The sequence below is a fragment of the Euleptes europaea genome, chromosome 1 (assembly GCF_029931775.1).
Source record: "Euleptes europaea isolate rEulEur1 chromosome 1, rEulEur1.hap1, whole genome shotgun sequence".
Lineage (NCBI taxonomy): Eukaryota > Metazoa > Chordata > Lepidosauria > Squamata > Sphaerodactylidae > Euleptes > Euleptes europaea.
Genome location: NC_079312.1, coordinates 115,332,113 through 115,353,487, shown reverse-complemented (window position 1 = coordinate 115,353,487; position 21,375 = coordinate 115,332,113). Strand labels below are relative to the sequence as shown.

The window sequence follows — 21,375 nt, the reverse complement described above, 5'->3', positions numbered from 1 at the left end:
TCACTAGTCTTGAGGGAGGTCGCCTTGATGCTTCCTGGGCATGCTGCTATATGGGGCTTATTTATTTATTTTTTTAAAAAATCTATCTCAGTGCGATCATACGGCTGCTCTCTAAATGCACATTTTCCCCAGCCAAATCCTCAAAAGTCAAAAATAAGCCCCTATGCAGAGTTTTTGCGAATTCAGATGGGGGAAAATGTTTATGCGTGGAAGGTTTTGCCTTGGATTTGCCGCTCTCTAGATGCACATTTCCCCTATCTGAATTCTCAAAACTCGGCATGGGGGCTTATTTATGGCCATTTATGCACGGGAGGTTTTGCCTTGGATTTGCCCCTCTCTAGAGGCACATTTTTCCTAACTGAATGCTCAAAGCTCAACAATAAGCTCCCCCAAATGCAGAGTTTTGAGAATGCAACATGGGGAAAATGTGCCTCTAGAGAGCGGCAAATCCAAGGCAAAACCTCCCGTGCATAATTGGCTGAATTTGGCTTAGACAGGAGCAACTCTGGACAGGAGGCGGCGGGCTAAGCTCTACCGGGAGTCAATGCAGTTTACTCCTGAGTAGGCGCACTCGGGACCAGGAGAAGGAGGGAGGAGGCTAGACGGAGGGGAAGGGGTGGGGGGGAAAGAGAGGAAGGCGGGTTGCCCCAGAGGCGAGCGGTTGCCCCCCTTACAGGCTTGAGGTCCAGGTCGGCTGCCTCCGGCTTCTTCCCAAACCACCGGCGGTGGTTGCAATTGGCGGCAGCCTCCTCAGCTCCCTCTTTTGGAGGGCTGGACGAAGGCAGGCAGGCAGGCAGGGAGGGGGAAAGGAGGAGGAGACGGAGACAGCCGCCTCAAGTCACAAGATAGCGCCCAAGCAGAGCCGGGAGGCCATCCCCGCGCGGAGGGCCGCTTTGAACTACCGCTCCCGGCATGCAGCGAGAGGAGGAACGGGCTTTCTCCCCCTCCTGTTTCCATCCAGAGGCGGGCTGCGCTGCATCATGGGACTTGTAGTTCCCGGTGGGGAGGCGCGGCGCTGGTTTTGGGCCCGGCCTGAGGGGCCGGGTTCCGGACCCTGAGGGGCCGGATCCAGCCCGCGGGCCGTAGTTTGAGGACCCCTGATTTAAGCCAATGACAAAATTCATGCGGCGATTTCCTCAGACTCCTTTCCTTTCTTCACATGCAAAGAACAATCGGCCCTCCAGTGCCAGTTCAAACACAACCAGCTCTTTACCAGACCTGTCTGCTTCTGCCAGCCAGGCTAGGGATGGCAGCATTCAGGGACTCTGTGGAAGTCTGCTTTCTGGGCAAATGACTTACTTTTTTTTAAGCACCTCATGAGTGGACAACAAACATATATACATAAAGCCTTTCACTGTGAAGGTCCCACCAAATTTTTCTTCAGAAACAGAGACATTCATGGCTACATTAACCTACGAAGGGTTTCAGAGGGTATCCATGTTGGTCTTCAGTAGAGGAATTAGATTCGAATCCAGTAGCACCTTAGAGACGAACAAAATTGTCAGGATATGAGCTTTTGAGAGTCAAGTTCCCCTTATTAGACACCTCAAGATGCAAAGGTACAATGCCCCAAGCATTGCCCCTCTGCTAATCAAGCGGATTACTAGGTACATTGTACCTCTGCATCCTGAGTTCCTAGTTTGCAACACCCTTCCTACCTTCTGACTGGGATATAAGGACTCAGATCTCCATTCCAACTCGTATCAATCAATATCAAAACCTTTAATGGCATAAAAGAAGCAGATTAGGGTAATACAGTACTTATCAGGTTCAGTATATATTACAGGAGGGGATTGGTGATGTTTTGAATGTAAGGAGCTCCTCCGGGGATATAGGTCGACAATCCGTGAAAACAGGGGGAACATGTCATATTGGAGCCTGCATTTATAATCTGTTCCTCAATGTCCCTAATTATTTACCGCAGGGGTCGGGAACCTTTTTTCCGCCAAGGGCCATTTGGATATTTATAACATCATTTGCGGGCCATACAAAACTATCAACTTAAACATTAGCTGACCAAGCCCCAAGCAGGCAGCTGCCCTGGCTGACACCCCCCCCCCCCCAGGGCACGGGCAAGCAGGCAGGCATCCAACCGGTGGCACCAGTCTTAGATCCTTTTGAGCTAGAGATCTGCCAGGACCCACGAAGGGCCAAACCAAATGATTTCGCGGGCCTTAAACGGCCCCCGGGCCTGACGTTCCCCACCCCTTCTTTACCGGATGGTAAAGAAATTTGGGACGCACCACAATTATTTAGAGTCTAAACTAATTCCTAAGGAATTAATTTTCAGCCGAATGTGCTGATACCATAGGGAGACATAGGAATCTCTTAGCATGTCGTACAATAAGGTGAATGGGTCAGATCGGAAGTGGATACGAAGCCACAGCTTAACGGTGGCAATCCAAGCTCTTGTGGACAGAAGAGGAAGGCCAAGCTCTTTGCAAAGAGTGTAGAGATTAATCATACTGGGCAAAAAGAAGGTCAAACTGCGGTCAACATCCAAGGTGGGAGCCTGGATCCAAACGGGGACCCCATAGAGTAATTGGTTAGAAACTTTTGATGTGTAAATCTGAATCGCTCCATCTTGATAGTGGAAACGTGCCACTGCTTGGGATTGGCTCCTTGCTGTAATGATAGCTGCTTTCCGGTGGTACGACCAGTTGAGGTTGTAGTGAAAAAGGAGGCCCACGTATTGTACCTCTGCATCCTGAGTTCCTAGTTTGCAACACCCTTCCCACCTTCTGACTGGGATATAAGGACTCAGATCTCCATTCTAACTCGTATCAGACAAAGGGAGCTTAGACTCTCAAAAGTTCATATCCCAAAAATCTTGTTGGTCTCCAAGGTCCTACTGGAATTGAATCTAGCTGTATTAACCTCCAAAGGGGATTTTAATTGTGAATTGGAGCTGCTAACAAAATATCCTGGCTCCTCAAAAAGTAAGTCTTCTGCCTCTAAAAACTGCCATCTTCAACAACAAGCAATTCAAGCTCCTGCTCTACTGGCAGCATTATTCTCCACAGCCAGCCCACTATCAATTTATCATTTTTCCAAGCCAGCACATGGGTCTTGCTCAGCGCACGGGACCCCATTCAATTCAGCAAACTATGGCTTTGCTCCACCGCAAATTCCAAAGGAGTCAGCACCATCCACAATCCAGCTAGGGACCCAACACACAATTGCTCACAGCAAGGTTTCTAGTCCCTTTTGGATCTTTGCGCAAATATCTCTATCAAGAATCGACTAATTACTGTGTTATGATGGAGTAGGCTTGATACTAATGAATATAAGAAGAGAACTCTGGTATTCTCATCACTCAAAAGAGACTAGGGCTTGGGCCCAAGATGCAAGCTGAGTGACTGTAAAGATGGAGGATAGGGTTACTATGGTGCTGCGGAATAGCTTGGCAAAAACTGCAGGAAATGGTGCCATGGTAAGCAGCAGGCACAGGGTATTCAGAAGCAATAACATAGTTAAATATACAGCTGCATGCAAACCTGCACAGTTTGTGAAACATCAATCCAGACGCAACCCACCAGCCAACCCTCAGAGGCTAATAAGAATGGTGAAGTGCAATTTTGTTTCAGTGACAGCCTACTAGTGAATGAATCTCTTCTTGCTTACACGGTCTGGGACCGTCGTATCTACGGGACCGCCTCTCCTGGTAGGTTCCCCAGAGAAGCTTACGTTCATGTAATTCCAACTTGCTGGTGATCCCTGGCCCAAGGAGTATCCGGCTGGCCTCGACCAGGGCCAGGGCTTTCTCGGCCCTGGCCCCTGCCTGGTGGAATAGCCTCCCTAGTGAGATCAGGGCCCTGCGGGACCTTCAGGAGTTCCGCAGGGCCTGCAAGACGGAGCTATTCCGCCGGGCTTATGGTTGAGGCCAGCGACGGTTCTCATTATAATTACTGGCCTCCCTAGCCCTTTCCCCCCCTTTCCCCGCTGCTGAACACCACCCCTTCAAGACCACCTTAGGGTGTGGTTAATTTATACAAATTTCTGTCTCTGGAGTTTTGGAGCCATTGAGGGGCATTACTTTAAATTATCTTAAACTATTTTAATGGGTTATTGTTTTATTGTGTTTTTAGACTGTGTAAGCCGCTCTGAGCCCGACCTTCGGGTTGGGGAGAGCGAGGTAGAAATGTAATAAATAAATAAATAAATTGTTGCCTTCCTGGGATTGAAAACATGATCAATGATAAATGCCTAGCATTCCAGTACTCCCTGGCCTTCATCCCGTTTGGTTGATCACAAGTTGTGCAGGCCTACTTTCTGTGAAGCCAGAAATAAACACAACTGCTGGACAATCATCCATCCGAATCTGTCTTAAAAATGGTAACTGCACACTCACTTGTGGATGCCAGCATGAACAAGAAAAACCGCTGGACAATGAGGGGAAGACGCACAGGAGAGGCATATTGCTTAAGGGCAAGATGGGCCTAGGAGAACCCAGTGTCCATTATGGTTTACCCAAAGACCATGCTGACTTGACAAGAAATGAACGCAACTGGATTCTTCCACAGAAAAATCCACTGACATGACATGTATGAAAACTCACCTTCACAAAACATGCAATGGTGCATATGAATATATGCAAATCATGGATATGAAAACAAGCTGATCATTAAACAAGTCAAAATAAATACAGGGTTCTTATAGCTGATAAATTCATGCACAAATTCCTTACGAACAGACATGTGCAACCTGGGCTTTAACTTAAAAACACTGATCTTCCATGCCAAATGATGTTCACAATGGCTACTCTTCCATACCAGTACTGAGTAATCTGATTCACTGATTATATGTATACATACCATGCTCTTTGTTCAGAAGCTCAGATCAGCTTTTAGGAGGCTCCAGGAAATCTTATGATTACAGTAGTTACTATCGGTATTACTTGAACAATATAATCTCATCACGTGCTCTCAAGCTATTCTCCGGGCACAAAAAAATAAGTTCAACTCACTTTGCAACACTTGAAAATGTACAATACTGACATAATTTTAAGAGGTTTAATTATCCATGCATTATTTTGGCTAATTAAGAAAGAAATGTGTTCCCATTGGGCTGTACCTTTGCATATTTTTCTATCATCCTTGGAGCTCTTCCCAAACCCTGGCTTGCATTTACACAGGTAATCCCCTATCCTGTTGATGCAACTTCCGTTGGGTTCACAGATGGAGGCGTTTTGCTGGCACTCATCAATGTCTGGAATGAGAAAGTTGTTTCCAGCCCCCAGGTGACACAAAGCAACCTGCTCCGACTTGGGGCAATGCTTGTTACAGCAAAGAAGAAAGCACTAGTGGTTGTGAGAAGACAAGCCATTCCAGTCCCAGCAGGACTGGAAAACTCAACCATGATGGAGCCATGCAAGGAGGCATGCCGGGAAGTAGTCACTTAAGAGAACCGATTCTCGGATGAGTAGCAACAGCCTCATAGCTGAGACTCCAGGTGGCTAGAGGGAACAAGAAGGCATGCCATCCAGTTAAAAGGCTAGAATGAATAAGCGCATGCTGAACACAACAATTTTTTTGCTGCTGATTCCCATTAGGAATACATGGAGAACTCCCCAATTTAGAAGAACAAACAGCCAGGAGAAAAAGCACCAAGGCTTAGTCTTTAAGTACAGTGTTCCGTTACAACCACAGCAGCTACAAGTTCTTGAAGCTGGAGCAGTTCTCCACCCACTGGATGTTCACACACTAACTATGGGAGTGCTCTAATGTGGGACATTGCCCAGTGATGTGTTGACTTTGAATTATAATCACTGCTTTTGGTGCCACTTTGTGCAAAAGCAGAAAGAATGGATGGCAACCAACTCCAAGCCATTGGAAGGAACCTTTAGAGGGCCAGCATGGCATAGTGGTTAGAGTGTATGACTAGCATGCCTTGCTTACATGTACACAAGCTGGAATGTTATTCCTCTTTAAGGGCTGGAATGTTATTCCTCTTTAATGAAAGATGTCATTGTGGTTAATCCAAAGAAGCCTTCATCATGGGTTATTTTCCTTACCCTCCACTATTTAAACCAGGGAGGTCAAACTCATTTGTTACAAATAGCAATACCAGGTCCCTCTTCGCCACCGGCGGGAGGTTTTTGGGGTGGAGGCTTAGGAGGGTGAGGTTTGGGGAGGGCCATTTTCTCCAGGTGAACTGACCTCTATCGGCTGGAGATCAGTTGTATTAGCAGGAGATCTTTAGCTAGCACCTGGAGGTTGGCAACTCTAGTTACAAGGGCCGGCTATAAATGTCACTTGGTGAGGCCAGGCCCTGCCTTGCCAGCCCAGATCTGGAGCAGGGGGGTAGGGGGTGGGGTGGCTGCCTCAACTGGCTCGCGGGCTGGATAGGAGCTCTCAAGAGGCCATGTCTGACACCCCTGATTTAAACTCTTTCGATTCCCACTGTCCAGTGTAATATTTCATCCATTCTTTGACACTCATTACTGGCTCGGAGAACTTCATAAGAGAAGCACAGACTTTTAAAAAGCCTACAATAACTGTTTATTTGTGTAGATATTTGTATCCCACTTTTCTCCCCAATGGGGACCCAAAGCATCTTACAACATTACCCTCTCCTCTATTTCAATCTCTCAACAGCCCTGTGAGTTATGTTAGGCTGAGAGGGTGTGACTGGCCCAATGGCACCCAGTAAGCTACCGTAGCAGGGTGGCCCGGGCCCAGCCGCTGTGAGGTGCCTAGAAGAAAGTATAAATATGTAAGCAGAAAGAATAAAGGTGGGATATTGCTGATCTATACCTTTTTTTAAAAAGTGAGTTGGGTGAACACCTCAGCACTAGCTTTGAATATGGTTTAGGGCAAAAAAGAAAGCCCTAAAAGGTTTAATTAAAACAGCCTTGAGGGTTACAATTTTTTATTAAAAAAAAAAAAGGCCTCAAGAACAATCCAGTGTTGGTACTTATATACCATACAGACCTGTTTTTTTTTTAAATTAAAGAAGTTCCAAATAGAATTCACAGTATCCAATTCTTCATTTTTAAAAATTACATCAGAAATATGTTTTCAAAAGTCATGTGAACTCTGCATAACAAATCAGAAACAAATGCACACTTATTGTGCGAACAATGGATCAGGCCCACATAAGAAAGGAATCTAAAGGAAGCATTTACAAATTCTGCACTAGAAGACAGGTCACTGCTCTGAAATGTGAACCAAGGAAAACACACACCAAACCTGATATTACAAACAAAAAGAGAAGAAACAATCCAGAAAGGAAACACTGAAACTGATCCCAGAGGAAGCAGTAAGAGGCCTTGTGTTTCAACGTTCTAAATATAAAATACCGTAACAATTCTGACTTCACTAGCAAAATGGCTCTGTCTGTAGATGTTCCTTGCACCAGCTGAAGACCTGCTTCACACCCTCAGTTTCACCCCAATTTCTACGAGGCGTGGTGGAGGCAGCTTCATGTTTTCCATACTGTTTTGGACAACAACGCTAAAAACCGAAAGGCAGTCTTTGGCATTAAAATGCAATCGTTTTGAAATGACAAACTTTTTTCCTCCTACTGTTGCCCTGCATAATGATTTGCCACCAGTCGTAGAGATGGTCAATAGAGTATGGGCCAATTCATGCAGCCACCTGGGAAACTGAAGAGTCACCACCTAGTTCGTGAGACACCTGAACCTCCATACAGAATATTACTTTCTTCTGCTTGCAATCATTCTGTCCATTTCTTTCAGAAAAAGAGTGGGGAAATTGCTGTCTGTGGCTATAGTAAGTACTGTCAGGCTGGCGAGGGCTGTAGCAGGGGCATAAATATTCATGCAGTGCCATGCCTGGAGGGAGCATGCAACATCTCAAGCAATATGGGAACCCAGAAAGCCCTTACCCTTGCATGTGACCATACTGACATTCCTGAAGTCTTCCTGGAATCCAGCTTTGCAGCGGCAGGTGTAGCTCCCAGGAGTGTTCTCACACTCAGTGTGATAGCCACATTTGTTAGGCCCTTGGCACTCATTGATATCTGCAATATATGATAATGAGCTTTGCAATCTGGCTGTTGGTTGTGTCTTTTGCATGCGCCGAACGATGGACTCTCAGGAACTGAGAATCTGGGAAGTAGTTCGTGAAGATTCCGATTCTCTGTGTCCACTGATACTTCGCACCCTTTGAGCTGAAACATCAAAACCGAAGGGGTTTCCAGGGTGGTATATGGCACCCCTCTTATCACACAGCATATAAAGTATTGGTTTATATGATTCATGATTTGGAAGCGGATCCCCGTAGTAGAGAAATTAACCATTAGACTCCTCCCCCCAACCCAACTTCCAGCGCAGTACACCAGTAGCTTCCAGCATTGAAGTGTGCATTTGTAACCTTTCTTGGAGTTGGACTGCTGGCTTCCTTGTGAGGAATTTGGGGAGAGACCATGGCTCAGTGGTAAAGTATCCTCTTTCCATGTAGAAAGCTCCAGGCTCAATCCCTAGCATTTCCAGCTACAAAGATGAGGAAACAGATAACATGAAAGAGTTCTGCCTGAGACCATGAAGAGTGGCTGCCAGTCACAGAAGACAGCACTGACCTTGAAAACCTAATGGTTTGAATAAGTACAAGTTACCTGTATGTATAGCATCGTGCCTTGTGTTGCAACTCCTGCTGTTGCAGTATTGTTCTCTTGATGCTTTGTGTCTACCTTCTTTTGGTGCTAGACTGGGTTTTCCTTGTTAAGGAGTTCCCAAGTTCCTCTTCGAATTTCGGTCCACTGTGTGAGGAGTTCATAGCTTGTTGCCTTATGTTTGCAGCCTACTTTGCATGTTTATTTTAAAGGATTTTAAAAATTGCACACTAGTTTCTTCTTCTATAGGCCCGTAGGAGATGCAAGAGATGAACTGTTTCGTCAGAAGGTTGTAATCTGTTTACAAATATTGCACACTAAAATGATTGCCTACTAGATGGTCTTTGAAGATTTTCTCCAAGTAGTAGTCTGCAACAGGTGTTCTTTGCTTAATTCACTCTTCTGGTTTATTATTATTTCTCCCATTTCTTCTTCTGTTACTGTTTGTAAGCATTTGAAGCTGTGCATTACACAGAGTCCAAACAGAGAAGGTTAAGATCAGGAGTCTTGATATGATAAAATACAAATTACAGATTCAAGCGGCCTGAATTTGTCTTGCACCTTTGCAGAGAATGAGAGTTTCTTTCTTCAACCTCCACCTGTTTTGCTGCTTGAAACTAATTCCCTGCTCTGCAGCAGAAGTCACTGCCAACCAGAGAAGAATCTGGGCATACAGAGCCCCTCTCTTTTACCTTCATCACCTATGCCGCTATTCCACATCTTTGCCAAGGAAAGAAAGACAGGTGGCAGGGACCAGGAGGCAGCCACAAGAGTGGTTCTGCTACTGTTTGCTGCTGTTCCACCCCACCCCCATAGTGGAGAGAATGTAACAAGAAGAAGTGGGGGGTGGCAAGGAGGAGGAGGAGGAGGTGCCACTTCCCTCTACTGCTCCCACCAGATGGGCAGTAGGACGACAATGAGGAAAAAACAGCCGCCAACACCTCTCACAGGGAAGTGCCCAAGTGAAGAGGGTCTAGGGTTGCCAGGTTTACCCTGCTTCTTCCCCAGGACTGCCAGCGTAAGGGAAAAAAACACACACACTCTTTTGCTTTTCTGTAACAAGCAAAACAAAATACCCAAAGCTATTGCCACTTGCTCCCACCAGCTCTTCAAATTTCGGAATAAATGACTTTGGTCAGTAGGGCATCTATATTTCACTTAGGCAGAAAAGCAGCAGCAGGGGAGGAGGAAGTGGGGAGGGGGTGCAGGAGAAATGAAAGAGGGGGGATCTCTATTAGTTTGTCACAGGTCCCCGCTTGTATCTATCTATTAACCTAGACTAATGGTAAAATAAATCCCAATGATGCAACAGTTGGTGTTTTAAAAACATGATTATAGCTGTCAAGGTTAAATATGAAAGATACTGGAGACAAGCAGAACTCCCATCAATTTGGAAATAGCCAGATAAAGCACGGAACTATATATTTATTTAGGATATTTCTATGCTGCCTCTTTGGAGTCCTGCTCAATGCGGCCTAAAACAACACCACAATATTAAAAAAAAAGCCATTGGACAATAAAAAGCATGAAAACTATCTACAAAACAGAAGTCGATCGTTAAAAAGCTGGTAAGATAAAGCCCCTAATTAAAAGCCTGAGTAAAAAAGATATAATTTGACCTAGTGTCTAAAAGAAAGTAAAGTAGGCACCAGGTGAGCCTCAAGGGGGAGGACGTTAAAGAGGTGAGGGGCCACCACAGAAAACACCCTGTCTCTAGTCCCCACCTGCCTCACATCTGAAGGTGGGGGGAACAGAGAGCAGGACTGAGAAGCAGATCTTATCTGGTTGGCTGCATCGTATGAGAGGAGATTGTCCTTCAGGTACCTGGCCTCAAGCCACTTAGGGCCTTCAAGGTAAGAACCAGCACTCTGAATAGTGCCCAGAAACAGATGGGTACCCAATGCAGATCTGTCAGAGCAGAGATGATATGATCCCTGTAACAAACCCCTGACAGTAGCCTGGCTACTGCATTTAGGACCGACTTGAAGTTTCCAGACGGTTTTCGGAGGCAGCCCCACACAGAGAGTACTACAATAGTGATCAGAGCATGGGTCGCTGTGGCCCAATCATGCTTTTCGAGGCATGGTTGCAGCTGGCAAAACAGCTGGAACTGATAATGGGTACTGTATGCCATAGAGGAGACCTTTGCCTGCAGCCATAGGCCAGGATCCACTAGCAACCCCAAGCTAAGCACCTGCTCTTTCAGGAAGATTGCAACCTCCCTAGGATAGGCTGCCTCTGCAGTCTCTGAGCAGCTTTTCTAAAGACCTACAGCACCTCAGTCTTATCTGGACTGAGCGTCAGTTTACTGGCCCATATCCATCCCATTACCTCCTCCAGGCACCTATTCAGACCTTCCACAGACCCACCTGGCTTGGCTGTTAAAGAGGAATGGAGCTGGATGTCATTCACATATTGGGAACACCACACTCCAAATCCCCAGGTGACCTCTCCCAACGGTTTCAGGTGGACATTAAATAGTATGGGGGACAAGACGCAACCTTGTGGAACCCCGAATCACAAATGCCACAGGGCTGAGCAGCAGACTATGCACTGATGTAAAAAAAGACTAATACAGGATACAGAAAACTGACCCTTTTAAATCCTCATGGCAAAACATCTTAGATGAGAAATTGTCATTGTTGGGCTTCTCGCAGGATATGTTATTAGATCTTGGGAAAACTGAAGCTTTCACCAAATTTAAAAAGCGCATTAAAGAGCTTGATTATAACAGGACTACTTTTCATACTCGCCGCGTTTGTTCATCCCAGTTCTTTGGAATACTACCACCATGTGGTTTGCCTGCTTATACTTATTATTTGACAACTCCTCGTCTTTCCAGAGCCTTCTGTTTAGCTAGACTGAATGCTAACCCCTCTATGGTTCATGCAGGGCAGAATTTTGAATATACCATATCCAGACAGGACCTGTCCTTGCTCTTCTGGCTCTATCAATTCATTAGCTCATGCCCTCTTGGACTGCCACTTTTACGAGGAACTTCAATCACATTATATCTCTCCCCTTTTAACATATAAATCCAATGCCTCTGTGTCTGACATAATGCCTTTTTTACAAAGTGACAGGGATCCCAAGGTTACATTGTCAGTGGCAATATTTGTTTCAGTCCTTATATCCCTCAAACATTAGATATATACTGCTCAAGATCAATGGATCAAGGAGCTTCTAAGGGATAAAGGAAAGGAAAGGATAAAGAAAAATTCACTGGACAGGTTAATAACTTTGAAAAAGGTCCCCTAACCTTTGTAGATACAACCCATTTTATTCTAACAGCCATTTCAAGATAATGTGGAAAGGTATGTGCTTCCGTTTCCCTAGGAATCTAAAAACTTTATTATTTTCTTTTATACCATGCCTTTCTCTCCAGTGGGGACCCACAGTAGCTTACATCACTTAACCGCATGAAGTAGGTAGGCTGGAAGTGTGAGACCTGCCCAAGGTCACCCAGTAGCCTTTCATGGCAGAGTAGGGAGTCAAACCTGGTTCTCCCAGGTCCTAGACCAACACTCTAACCTCTCAGTACCATGGTTAGAATAATATATGATCAAATATATGTAAATGACCAATAGAATCTATTGGTCATTTACTTATGATCATCAACCATGTTTGTAAATTAGCAATGATCTTTTTAGAGTCTTTTAACTGATCAGCCTAATTTTTGGGCCTAGGTTGAGTTCCCCCCCCCTTTTCATTAATTCTATTGCTAATTTACCACTCATTTAAATAATTAATAGACATTTAAAAACAAAAGACCCCCTACGGAATTAAAACGAAGTGATTTAATTTATTATTCCTTATACTGTTGTCCTACTGAACTCTAGGCCACCAGTAGCAAAGAAGAAGGAGAAGAAGAGTTGGTTTCTATATGCTGACTTTCTCTTCCTTTTAAAGGAGAATCAAACTGGCTTACAATCTCCTTCCCTTCCTCTCCCCACAACAGACACCTTGTGAGGTAGGTGGGGCTGAGTTCTGAGAGAACTGTGGCTAGCCCAAGGTCACCCAGCTGGCTTCATGTGCAGGAGTGGGGATTCAAACCTGGTTCTTCAGATTAGACTCTGCCGCTCTTAACCACCACACCACTGTTGGCCAGCAGTATACGGGCCAATACATGCAGTGACTACAGAAACAGAAGAGCCGCCATATAGTTTGTGAAATGCCCACACTTCCATGTAGAATATTATTTTGCCCCATCTGTATAATCTTTCAATCTATTTTTTTTCAGAGTGATAGAAGCCGTGTTAAGTGCAAAAGATAAGCACTGCTGTACTGATGCCTCTGTTGCAGCTCCGAATATGCATGCAATCCAGTGCCTTGCCGGGAGCGAGCATGCAGCGTATCAACACAAGAACCCAGAAAGCCCTTACCAATGCATGTGATGTTACTGGCATTCTTGAAGACCATTGGCCCAGTGCTGTACTCGAATCCTTCTAAGCAATCGCAGGAGTAGTTCCCGTTTTTGTTGTTGCATTTGGTACGTTCTCCACATCTGTTAGACCTCTGGCATTCGTTGATATCTGCAATGTAGAACAACACACTTTGCAACTTGCTCATTGGTGGTCTCTTGCATGCATTGAATGCTGAAATCGTAGGAGCTGAGGATCTGAGAAGTTGCTCGTGAAGATTCTGATACGAGGTCTCCACTGGGACCAGGCTCTCTGAACAGAGCTCTCCAACACAAAGCCCACTTATTTATTTATTTACTTCTCATACTTATAGCCCACCCTCATTCCCAGCAAGCCAGGGTCATTTCAAACATAAATTTAAAACTATGATCTTAACCCAACAATAATAAAAACCAAGATGGCGTTCCTTAGTAGTGACTAGCAGCCACTGGAGACCCGGCCAGGCAATGTAACCCCTCTTGAAGAAAAATGGGGGGGGGGAGAGAAGGATGGGCCCTTGGGGCCCTTCCCTTTTGGGGTGTTTAGTGACTTGACGGGCCCCTGACCTGGATGGCCCAGGCTAGCCTGATCTCATCAGATCTCAGAAGCTAAGCAGGGTCAGCCCTGGTTAGTATTTGGATGGGAGACCACCAAGGAAGTCCAGGGTTGCTACGCAGAGGAAGGCACTGGCAAACCACCTCTGTTAGTCTCTTGCCATGAAAACCCCAAAAAGGGGTCGCCATAATTCAGCTGTGACTTGACGCACTTTACGCACACACAGAGCGACTTGACGGCACTTAACACACACACACACAGTATAGTCTATGGAACCCCTCTTATAGTACAGCAAATTATTAAGATATATTAATGTCTTGAAAGCTGATGCTCTAACTAGGAGAGCAAAAATATTTGGCCTGAAGAATTTTTGAGTTGGGGGGAGGGGGAGAAGACAGTAGGCAGGAGACACTGTTGGGAAACAGTGTTTAGGAATCTGACAAAGGGAGCTTTAACTCTTGAAAGTTTATACCCTGGAAATATTTTTAGCCTTTAAGGTGCTACTGGGCTTGAACCTAATGCAGTAATGAATTCATGCTAGAAATGTTAAATACTTGATAATTTCAAATCACATTCAAATCCAAATCCCTTTACTGGCATACTACAATTCGCAAAATATAAAAGGATAAAAATTAAAATAGAATTTATATATAATTCATTCCTTGATGCTATGGTCCTTCTTCAGACTAAGTTCCCATTGGTTGCCACGTTTTCTGTAATCTTAGGATCCCGATCAGCTAATAGTTTATAAATCGTTTTCCTATTGTTTGGGGAAAAGTTTGGAACTAAAGGTTTTATAAGGTTTTCTCTTGGGAAGTCATGTAGGTGGCAATCCAGAAGTACGTGAGACAGAGAGTCAGGACTTCCTACACAACTTGATAATTTAGCAAAAGAAAAATTCTAATTTTTCAAAATATTAGCATCTAATAAAGGGAAGGAGAGGCAGCTTTCTGTGGACAGGTTTTGGATGGGAGCCCTGTGGGCATTTGCTGCATGTGCCCTCCGAAGCATGTGAGTCGGGCATCCTCACTCTATAGGGCTACCAAAGGTCTAGGAAAAAAATAACCTGATCTTGGTGGGGCCAGTAAAGTAGAGAGCAAAGTCTATTAATTGCCAACTGTGGTCATTTTTGTTTTTTAAAGTGATTTGAACATTTATTCTGATACATGCAGATACTACACTGGGAGGAGGCATCTGACCCACAACTGCTGTACATGCCCAGCAGCCTGCACAGTTTGAATGGCCCAAGACCACACATTGTGCTTGGTGCCACTGGCCTGTTCATAGACTCATAGAGTTGGAAGGGACCACCAGGGTCATCTAGTCCAACCCCCTGTACAATAAAGAAATTCACTACTACCTCCCCCCCCACACCCCCAGTGACCCCCTACTCCATGTCCAGAATATGGGGGGTGGGGAAAACCCTCCAGGATCCCTGTTCCCTCCCTCTCCAGCAGGAAAAGCCATACCAGGCCTGTCATGTTATGCTGCTGCTACCACCTATCTGTGCTCAAAATGTGCATTTTAAGACCTGGGAAGGGGGCAGTATAGTGGGGGGAGACCTGGAGAGGGGGCTGTTCTTTAGTGTTAGCTCATACTTTAGGCAGTCTTATCCAAGCTGGCTGTAAAGAACAGAAACAGGTGTGAAGTCCTCCACTGCCCCCAGACTAGGGATGCCAGCCTCCAGGTGGGACCTGGGAGTCCCCCAGAATGACACCTCATCTCCAGACTACAGAAATCATTTTCCCTGGAAAAAATGGATGCTTTGGAGGGTGAACTCTATGGCCCACTGATGTCCCTGTTCTCCCAGGCTCCATCCCCAAATCTCCAGGAGTTCCCCAACCAGGATCTGGCAACCCTAACCCCCCATCCCTCGCTGGTGGCCGGGGGGACTTAGCAACCCTACCCCAGACTGATGACACTTAAACCTGTGAGTCAAGAAAAAAATTCCCAACAAATCTCCCAAAATCTGCTGGGAAGGCAACCTATGGCGACAGAGATTATAGAGCTCCATCTTTTAAAGTTCCAGGCCATGCAGGGAGGATTGATAGGGTTTAACCGTTTCCACACTGCATGGTTTCACAAAGAAACTTCTCCCACACTGTCTGTTATTAGTTCTTTAAAGAAAAAAACATGGAACTCTTTTTTGGTTGCAATTTGTAAAACAGTGCAGGTTTGAAAGAGTTAAACCCCCTCTCCTTGGCTCACAGCCCCCATTCAAATCTGAGCCATGCGAAGCTGTGATTTAACTTTAAGAGACGCAAATCCCAGCTCTCCCACCATCTCCTTTGCTTTGGGCCACCGACTAAATTCACATGCGCCACTTTTCAGCCCTTCTCCCTCTGTTGGTGCCAGTGTGGAAAAAAACAGGTAGCATTAAAGGTTTCCAAACCGACTGGTGGCCACGAAAGAAGGGTGAGATAGGCTGAAATCAGATGAGTATTCTAAAGCACAAGTGGAGAAGCTGCAAGAAATACCAGTAGGAAGGTGGGGGTGGGAGGCACAGATTTGTCATCTTGTGATGATGGTATCAGGCCTTCTCAGGGTCAGCATTCACTCTGTACTAGTACCAAACATTACAAAATAGCTTTGTTACCGCAACAACAACATTGTCCAACATCGTCACTCTCAGGGTCATATTTTAGGCACTGGACCCTGCTCTTGTCAGAGATGATGCACTCTGTTGAGAGAGAAAGAAGAACACCAATTTTAGAACGTGCCAACGCTGTGAGATCCAGCTCTTAGGTCATTTATGCATGGGAGTTTTACCTGAGGTTCTTTGCTCGCTAGACCCACACTTTCCAGTTGGGAATCTCTGCACCAGCAGTCTCTAAGCTCAAATCAAGTCCCGCCCCTTTAAAGGCTGCTTTGTAATTGGCTTACTTGTAGTGCTTACTGTGAGAGAAAATCCTCCCCAGCCCAATTGCCACATAAAAAAAGCATTTTAAGAACAACATAAAAAATGGAGAAATCTGAAAGGGGGGGAAAGAAATCCAAGCCTCGGTTTTTTAAAAAAAATTCTTTTGCTCAGAAAGAGCTCCAAGGAAGCAGGAAGTATTTCAATTCCCGCCTCTCATGTGGAGGAGTTGGGAATCAAACCTCATGTGGAGGAGTTGGGAATCAAACCCATTTCTCCAGATCTGAGTCCACTGCTCTTAACCTCCACACCACGCTGGCTCCCTGGAGAGTTACCACCTCCTTATCCAGGAGAACTGTTCTTAGGTACCAGCTCACCCTGAAAATCACTGTGTCCAGGCTGTAGATAATAGGAATAGCTGTGAAATCCTCTATTGTCCATAAAAAAATGATTACCAAGCCTGAGAGTCAAGAAAAAATGCTCCTCTAGGCATGTTCTGCCCCAATTGAGGAAATATCAGGAGATTCCACAAGGAGTTGGTGGAGCAGAATGTTCAGCTTGTGATACTATTATCAGGCCCATATACTCCCCAGATTCAACACTAGTTCATGCTCTTCAAGCACCAACATAACATGGAAAACAAGATAACATTGTTACCATGACATATCAAGCCATTTGTATGGTCCCTGCAATGTTCATATCCATTTGGACAGGCGTAGGTTGTGTCATGGCTGGTGTAAGCTGGTTAAAGAGAAAGAACATTAGCAATGTTAGAAACTGCTTATGTCACAAACCCAGATCATATTCTTCAGATCACACTCCTCCTCCCGGTGAAAAACAATAGTTTTGCCTACTTTTTCTAAATCTTACCCAACATACCAATTCCTTTAACATCTTCAAAAGAAGTCTCAAGACTAGGGATGTGCATTTGGATATGCCAAACTGAAAAAAGAGGCACCATTTCAATGGAACCAAAAAGGCAAAGCCAAAAAAAGCCAATTTTTTCAGATTTTTTCTGGCTTTTTCATGTTTATTATACCCTTGACCTAGAGGAATCTTTGCAAGGCTTTGGGGAGGCTGTGTTTTGAGGCAGAGGCACCAAATTTGCATCATAACTGCAGGTGATCTCCTTACAAGAACCCCCAAGTTTGATGAAGACTGGGTCAGTGGGTCCAATTTTATGGGCCCCCAAAGAGGGTACCTCATCCAGTCTCTATTGTTTCCAATGGAAAAAAATGGGGCCCCATAAAATTTGACCTCTGATTTTCACCAAACTTGGGGGTTCTTGTAAGGAGAGCCACCAGCAGCTATGTTGCAAATTTAGTGCCTCTGTCTCAAAAAACTGCCCTCCAGAGCCCTACAAAGATTTCCTAATAGTTTCCTATGCTGGGAAATTTTTCTCTTTGTGATTCTCAGCTCTGACATAGCTCAATGTTATGTCAATAGGGGATCTTTGCAGGGCTCTGGTGGGGGCTGTTTTTCAAGCTAGAGGCACCAAATTTGCAGCACAGCTGTTGGTGACTCTCCTCACATGAACTACCAAGGTTGGTGAAGATTGAGCCAGGGGATCCAATTTTATCGGCCCCCAAATGGAGAAAAAAATGAGGGCCCATAAAATTGGACCCCTTCACCCAATCTTCACCAAACTCAAGGGTTCATGTAAGGAGAGTCACTAGCAGCTACACTGCAAATTTGGTAGTTTTACTTTAAAAAATTGCTCCCCAGAGCTCAGCAAAGATTTCCCATAGAATTTTCAGATATTCAAAAAAAGTTTTTTTAAAATCCCGTATTGGTATGGGCATTCAGCTTTTTTTTTTTTTGGCTTTTCCAAAAAAATTCGGTTCTATTGAACCTGAATCTGAAAAATACCACCACCACCCCAATGGGTGCACACCCCTACTGAAGACCCTCCATTCTCCATGGGAATCAAAATTCTACAAACAGAATCTATTGTGACATGACAAGCTACTCTGGACCTCTTATTTGTGCAGGCTGGGGTGTTCTGGAGAATCCAGGTTTCCACATGTACAACAGAGCTGCTTGTAGCAATAATCACAGGGCCCTTATATAATTTGGCAAGTACCTATTGTATGCTGCCTTCTTCCAAAGCTCAAGCATAAATGGGACCATGGCTTTTAGGTGGCTTTCCTCCACCCTTCCCTGACAATATTCACTCCACATTCTACACACACACAAATGCTCAGCTCTTTTCTCAATGGGTAAACCATTGAGTTTGGATGAGAATTCACAGTATGGCATGGGCTGGAAAAAAGGTACGCCATAATGCAAAGGAAGAAGGCCAAGTGGGCTAAGGAAAAGATGTGTTTGGGAATTATCCAAGGGTAAGGAATTTACACCACACAGAGGAGAAAGGGGAATAGATGAAGCAGAAGCACTTTTTCTTACATCTACTTTATTCTAATGTCTTGAATCTTTCTTAAGCAACGTTTGTTTTACACAATTCCATGTTATTTTATTTAGAACATATTTATGGCACCTCTCCAGGAAGTCTGCTTGAGGCAGGATGGAGTTGTTCCCTTTGGCAGGGCATGAGATTGAAGCCTATCATTTTATTCTTGTGTTCCTTGCTTCCCAGAAGACAATGAACCCTAATATTTTCGGTGGCTTCACAAGAGTCTATGAGGTAAGGACTACAGGTTAGATTTAGTTCTGTGAATGTTCTCAAGACTTCCCCCCCAAATGCTGCTGCTGGGACTGCTTTTCCAAGGGGAGGAACAGTGCAGGGGGGAGAGTGATTCTTTTCCTCTCCATCCAGTTTCCCACTGAAAAGCAGCACTCTAAAACCACTCCACCGGGGTACACCATGTGTATTTTTCTGGTAAAACTTATTAGGAAGAGTGGCTCACAGATAACATTTCCAGGAAGAAAATGAGGGAGGGAAGGGTTAAAGAGCCTCTCTCTCCCCATACCCTTTAAGAGGCAGCCCTGACTGCAACATTTAGAAAATAATTTTTTTTGAAGTGTCCACAGATTTACATGTAATATGTAGTTTCATCCAGTCTCTCAGAGCATGCATCTGGCAAAAGTGCCACAGGGCCGGCAATGTCTAAAAATACACAGCAGTTAAAATTTGTTCACTCAAATCCAGATTAGTCTATGGCCATTCAGGTCTACAGCACAGAAAACACCACAATATTATGTTTTTAAAAGGCACTATTTCTAGATCTTATAAACCCAGAAGTACATTTAAACTAGAGGAAGGCACTGGCAAACCACCTCTAAATACATTTAAACTAGAGGAAGGCACTGGCAAACCACCTCTGTTAGTCTCTTGCCATGAAAACCCCCCAAAAAGGGGTTGCCATAAATCGGCTGCGACTTGAAGGCACTTTACACACACACACATTTAAACTCATGACAGTAACTTTCCAACAGTGTCTTCAGTGCCACACTGCATTAACTTTGCAAAAACTTTCATGTAATCTTATTATTATATGCACATAGGCTTCTAGTGTTTCACACTAACTTATGATGCCTTCTATACCCTTAGATCCTGTCTTACAAAGTTTCAGGCTGTGGGCCGACGGCCTTTTTGCAAGAAAGCTGGTCTATGAGATGCCAAATATGATCAGGATTGCCAGGATTTTTCCTCTGGAGTCAAAATAAACTGCATACAAACAGGACAACTCACAAGGTTTGCAGTTTATCTGGCTATTGCCGTAATAATAAAATCATTCATTCAACAGGACAAACTATGGGTTCCAGCCACATGGAGATGATTCTTCTTGCAGCTGTCACCGCTGCTGTGAACGCAAAGACATTTGCAGTGGCAATGAAGTATCCACACTGAAGTTTTCTTGGCACTTTCCTTGCCTCAACCTTCCATGGCCGCCATTCCCTCCCCTTCCACCAGAGGGCTTTTAAAAAATCTATTGATCATTGTGGCATTGTCATCTTATAGAAATCCATTGCCATGATCTATTTCCCAGCTTTCTATTTTTTAAAAAGGCTCCGGCTCTTTTGTTTGTCAAATTATCAGGAGAAATGAGCAGCTTACACCTTTTCACTTACTACACAACCAAAAGGGCTTGATGCTTGCTTTCAAAAAAGAAAAACAATGGGAATGTGCATTAATATAGTATTATAACCATCTAGACCCTGACCTGGATGGCCCAGGCTAGCCTGATCTCGTCAGATCTCGGATGCTAAGCAGGGTCAGCCCTGGTTAGTAGTTGGATGGGAGACCACCAAGGAATACCAGGGTTGCTGTGCAGATGAAGGCACTGGGAAACCACCTCTGTTAGTCTCTTGCCTTGAAAGCCCCATAAGGAGTCGCCATAAGTCGGCTGCGACTTGACGGCACTTTACACACACACACACACATAACCATCTAGAGCAGCAATCTAGCTATTACAATTTTTTTTAAAGCCCTCTAGTGGTGGTAGGCAGCCGTGGGGACAGAAGTAAAGAAAATGTCGCCGACGTTGGAGGGATATGCAAAAATACATATCCACACCATGTCCAAAGCCATCCACACCATGTCCAAAGCCATTTTGACTGTGATCTTTCCAAAAAGATCATACAAAGCCAGGTGAGGAAAGATTGCAGCAAAGTGGGAGAGAAACATAGAAGCAGGAGAAGAAGATAATGCCATATGGATACTCCCAACAATAAGGAAGCCAAGGAAGAGCAAAACATCTGTGTGGAAACAGCACAGGACTTTTCTAATCTGCCTAAAGGTTTTCAGATGGGTTCATTAATGCCAGTACATTGTGTGTGCAAAGTGCTGCCAAGTCGCAGCTGATTTATGGTAACCCAGTAGGGGTTTCAAGGCAAGAGACCAACAGAGGTAGTTTGCCAGTGCCTTCCTCTGCACAGCAACCCTGGTATTCCTTGGTAGTCTCCCATCCAAGTACTAACCAGGGCTGTCCCTGCTTAGCTCCTGAGATCTGACATGATAAGGCTAGCCTAGGCCATCCAGGTCAGGGTACCAGTAAATTAGGCTCCGTTAATTATTTTAGATTTCCT

General features: G+C 44.8%; 1 protein-coding gene across 1 annotated transcript in view; it reads right to left on the bottom strand.

Moving 5' to 3' along the window:
• Window positions 1-21,375, bottom strand: part of ADGRE5 (adhesion G protein-coupled receptor E5) — an 88,433-nt gene that overhangs the window by 26,139 nt on the left and 40,919 nt on the right. The window contains exons 3-5 of the mRNA XM_056848064.1: window positions 16,126-16,209; window positions 12,957-13,106; window positions 5,074-5,208 (exon numbers count right to left, since the gene is read on the bottom strand). Coding sequence (XP_056704042.1) covers window positions 5,074-5,208; window positions 12,957-13,106; window positions 16,126-16,209 — 369 coding nt within the window. The remainder of the gene's footprint in view (window positions 1-5,073; window positions 5,209-12,956; window positions 13,107-16,125; window positions 16,210-21,375) is intronic.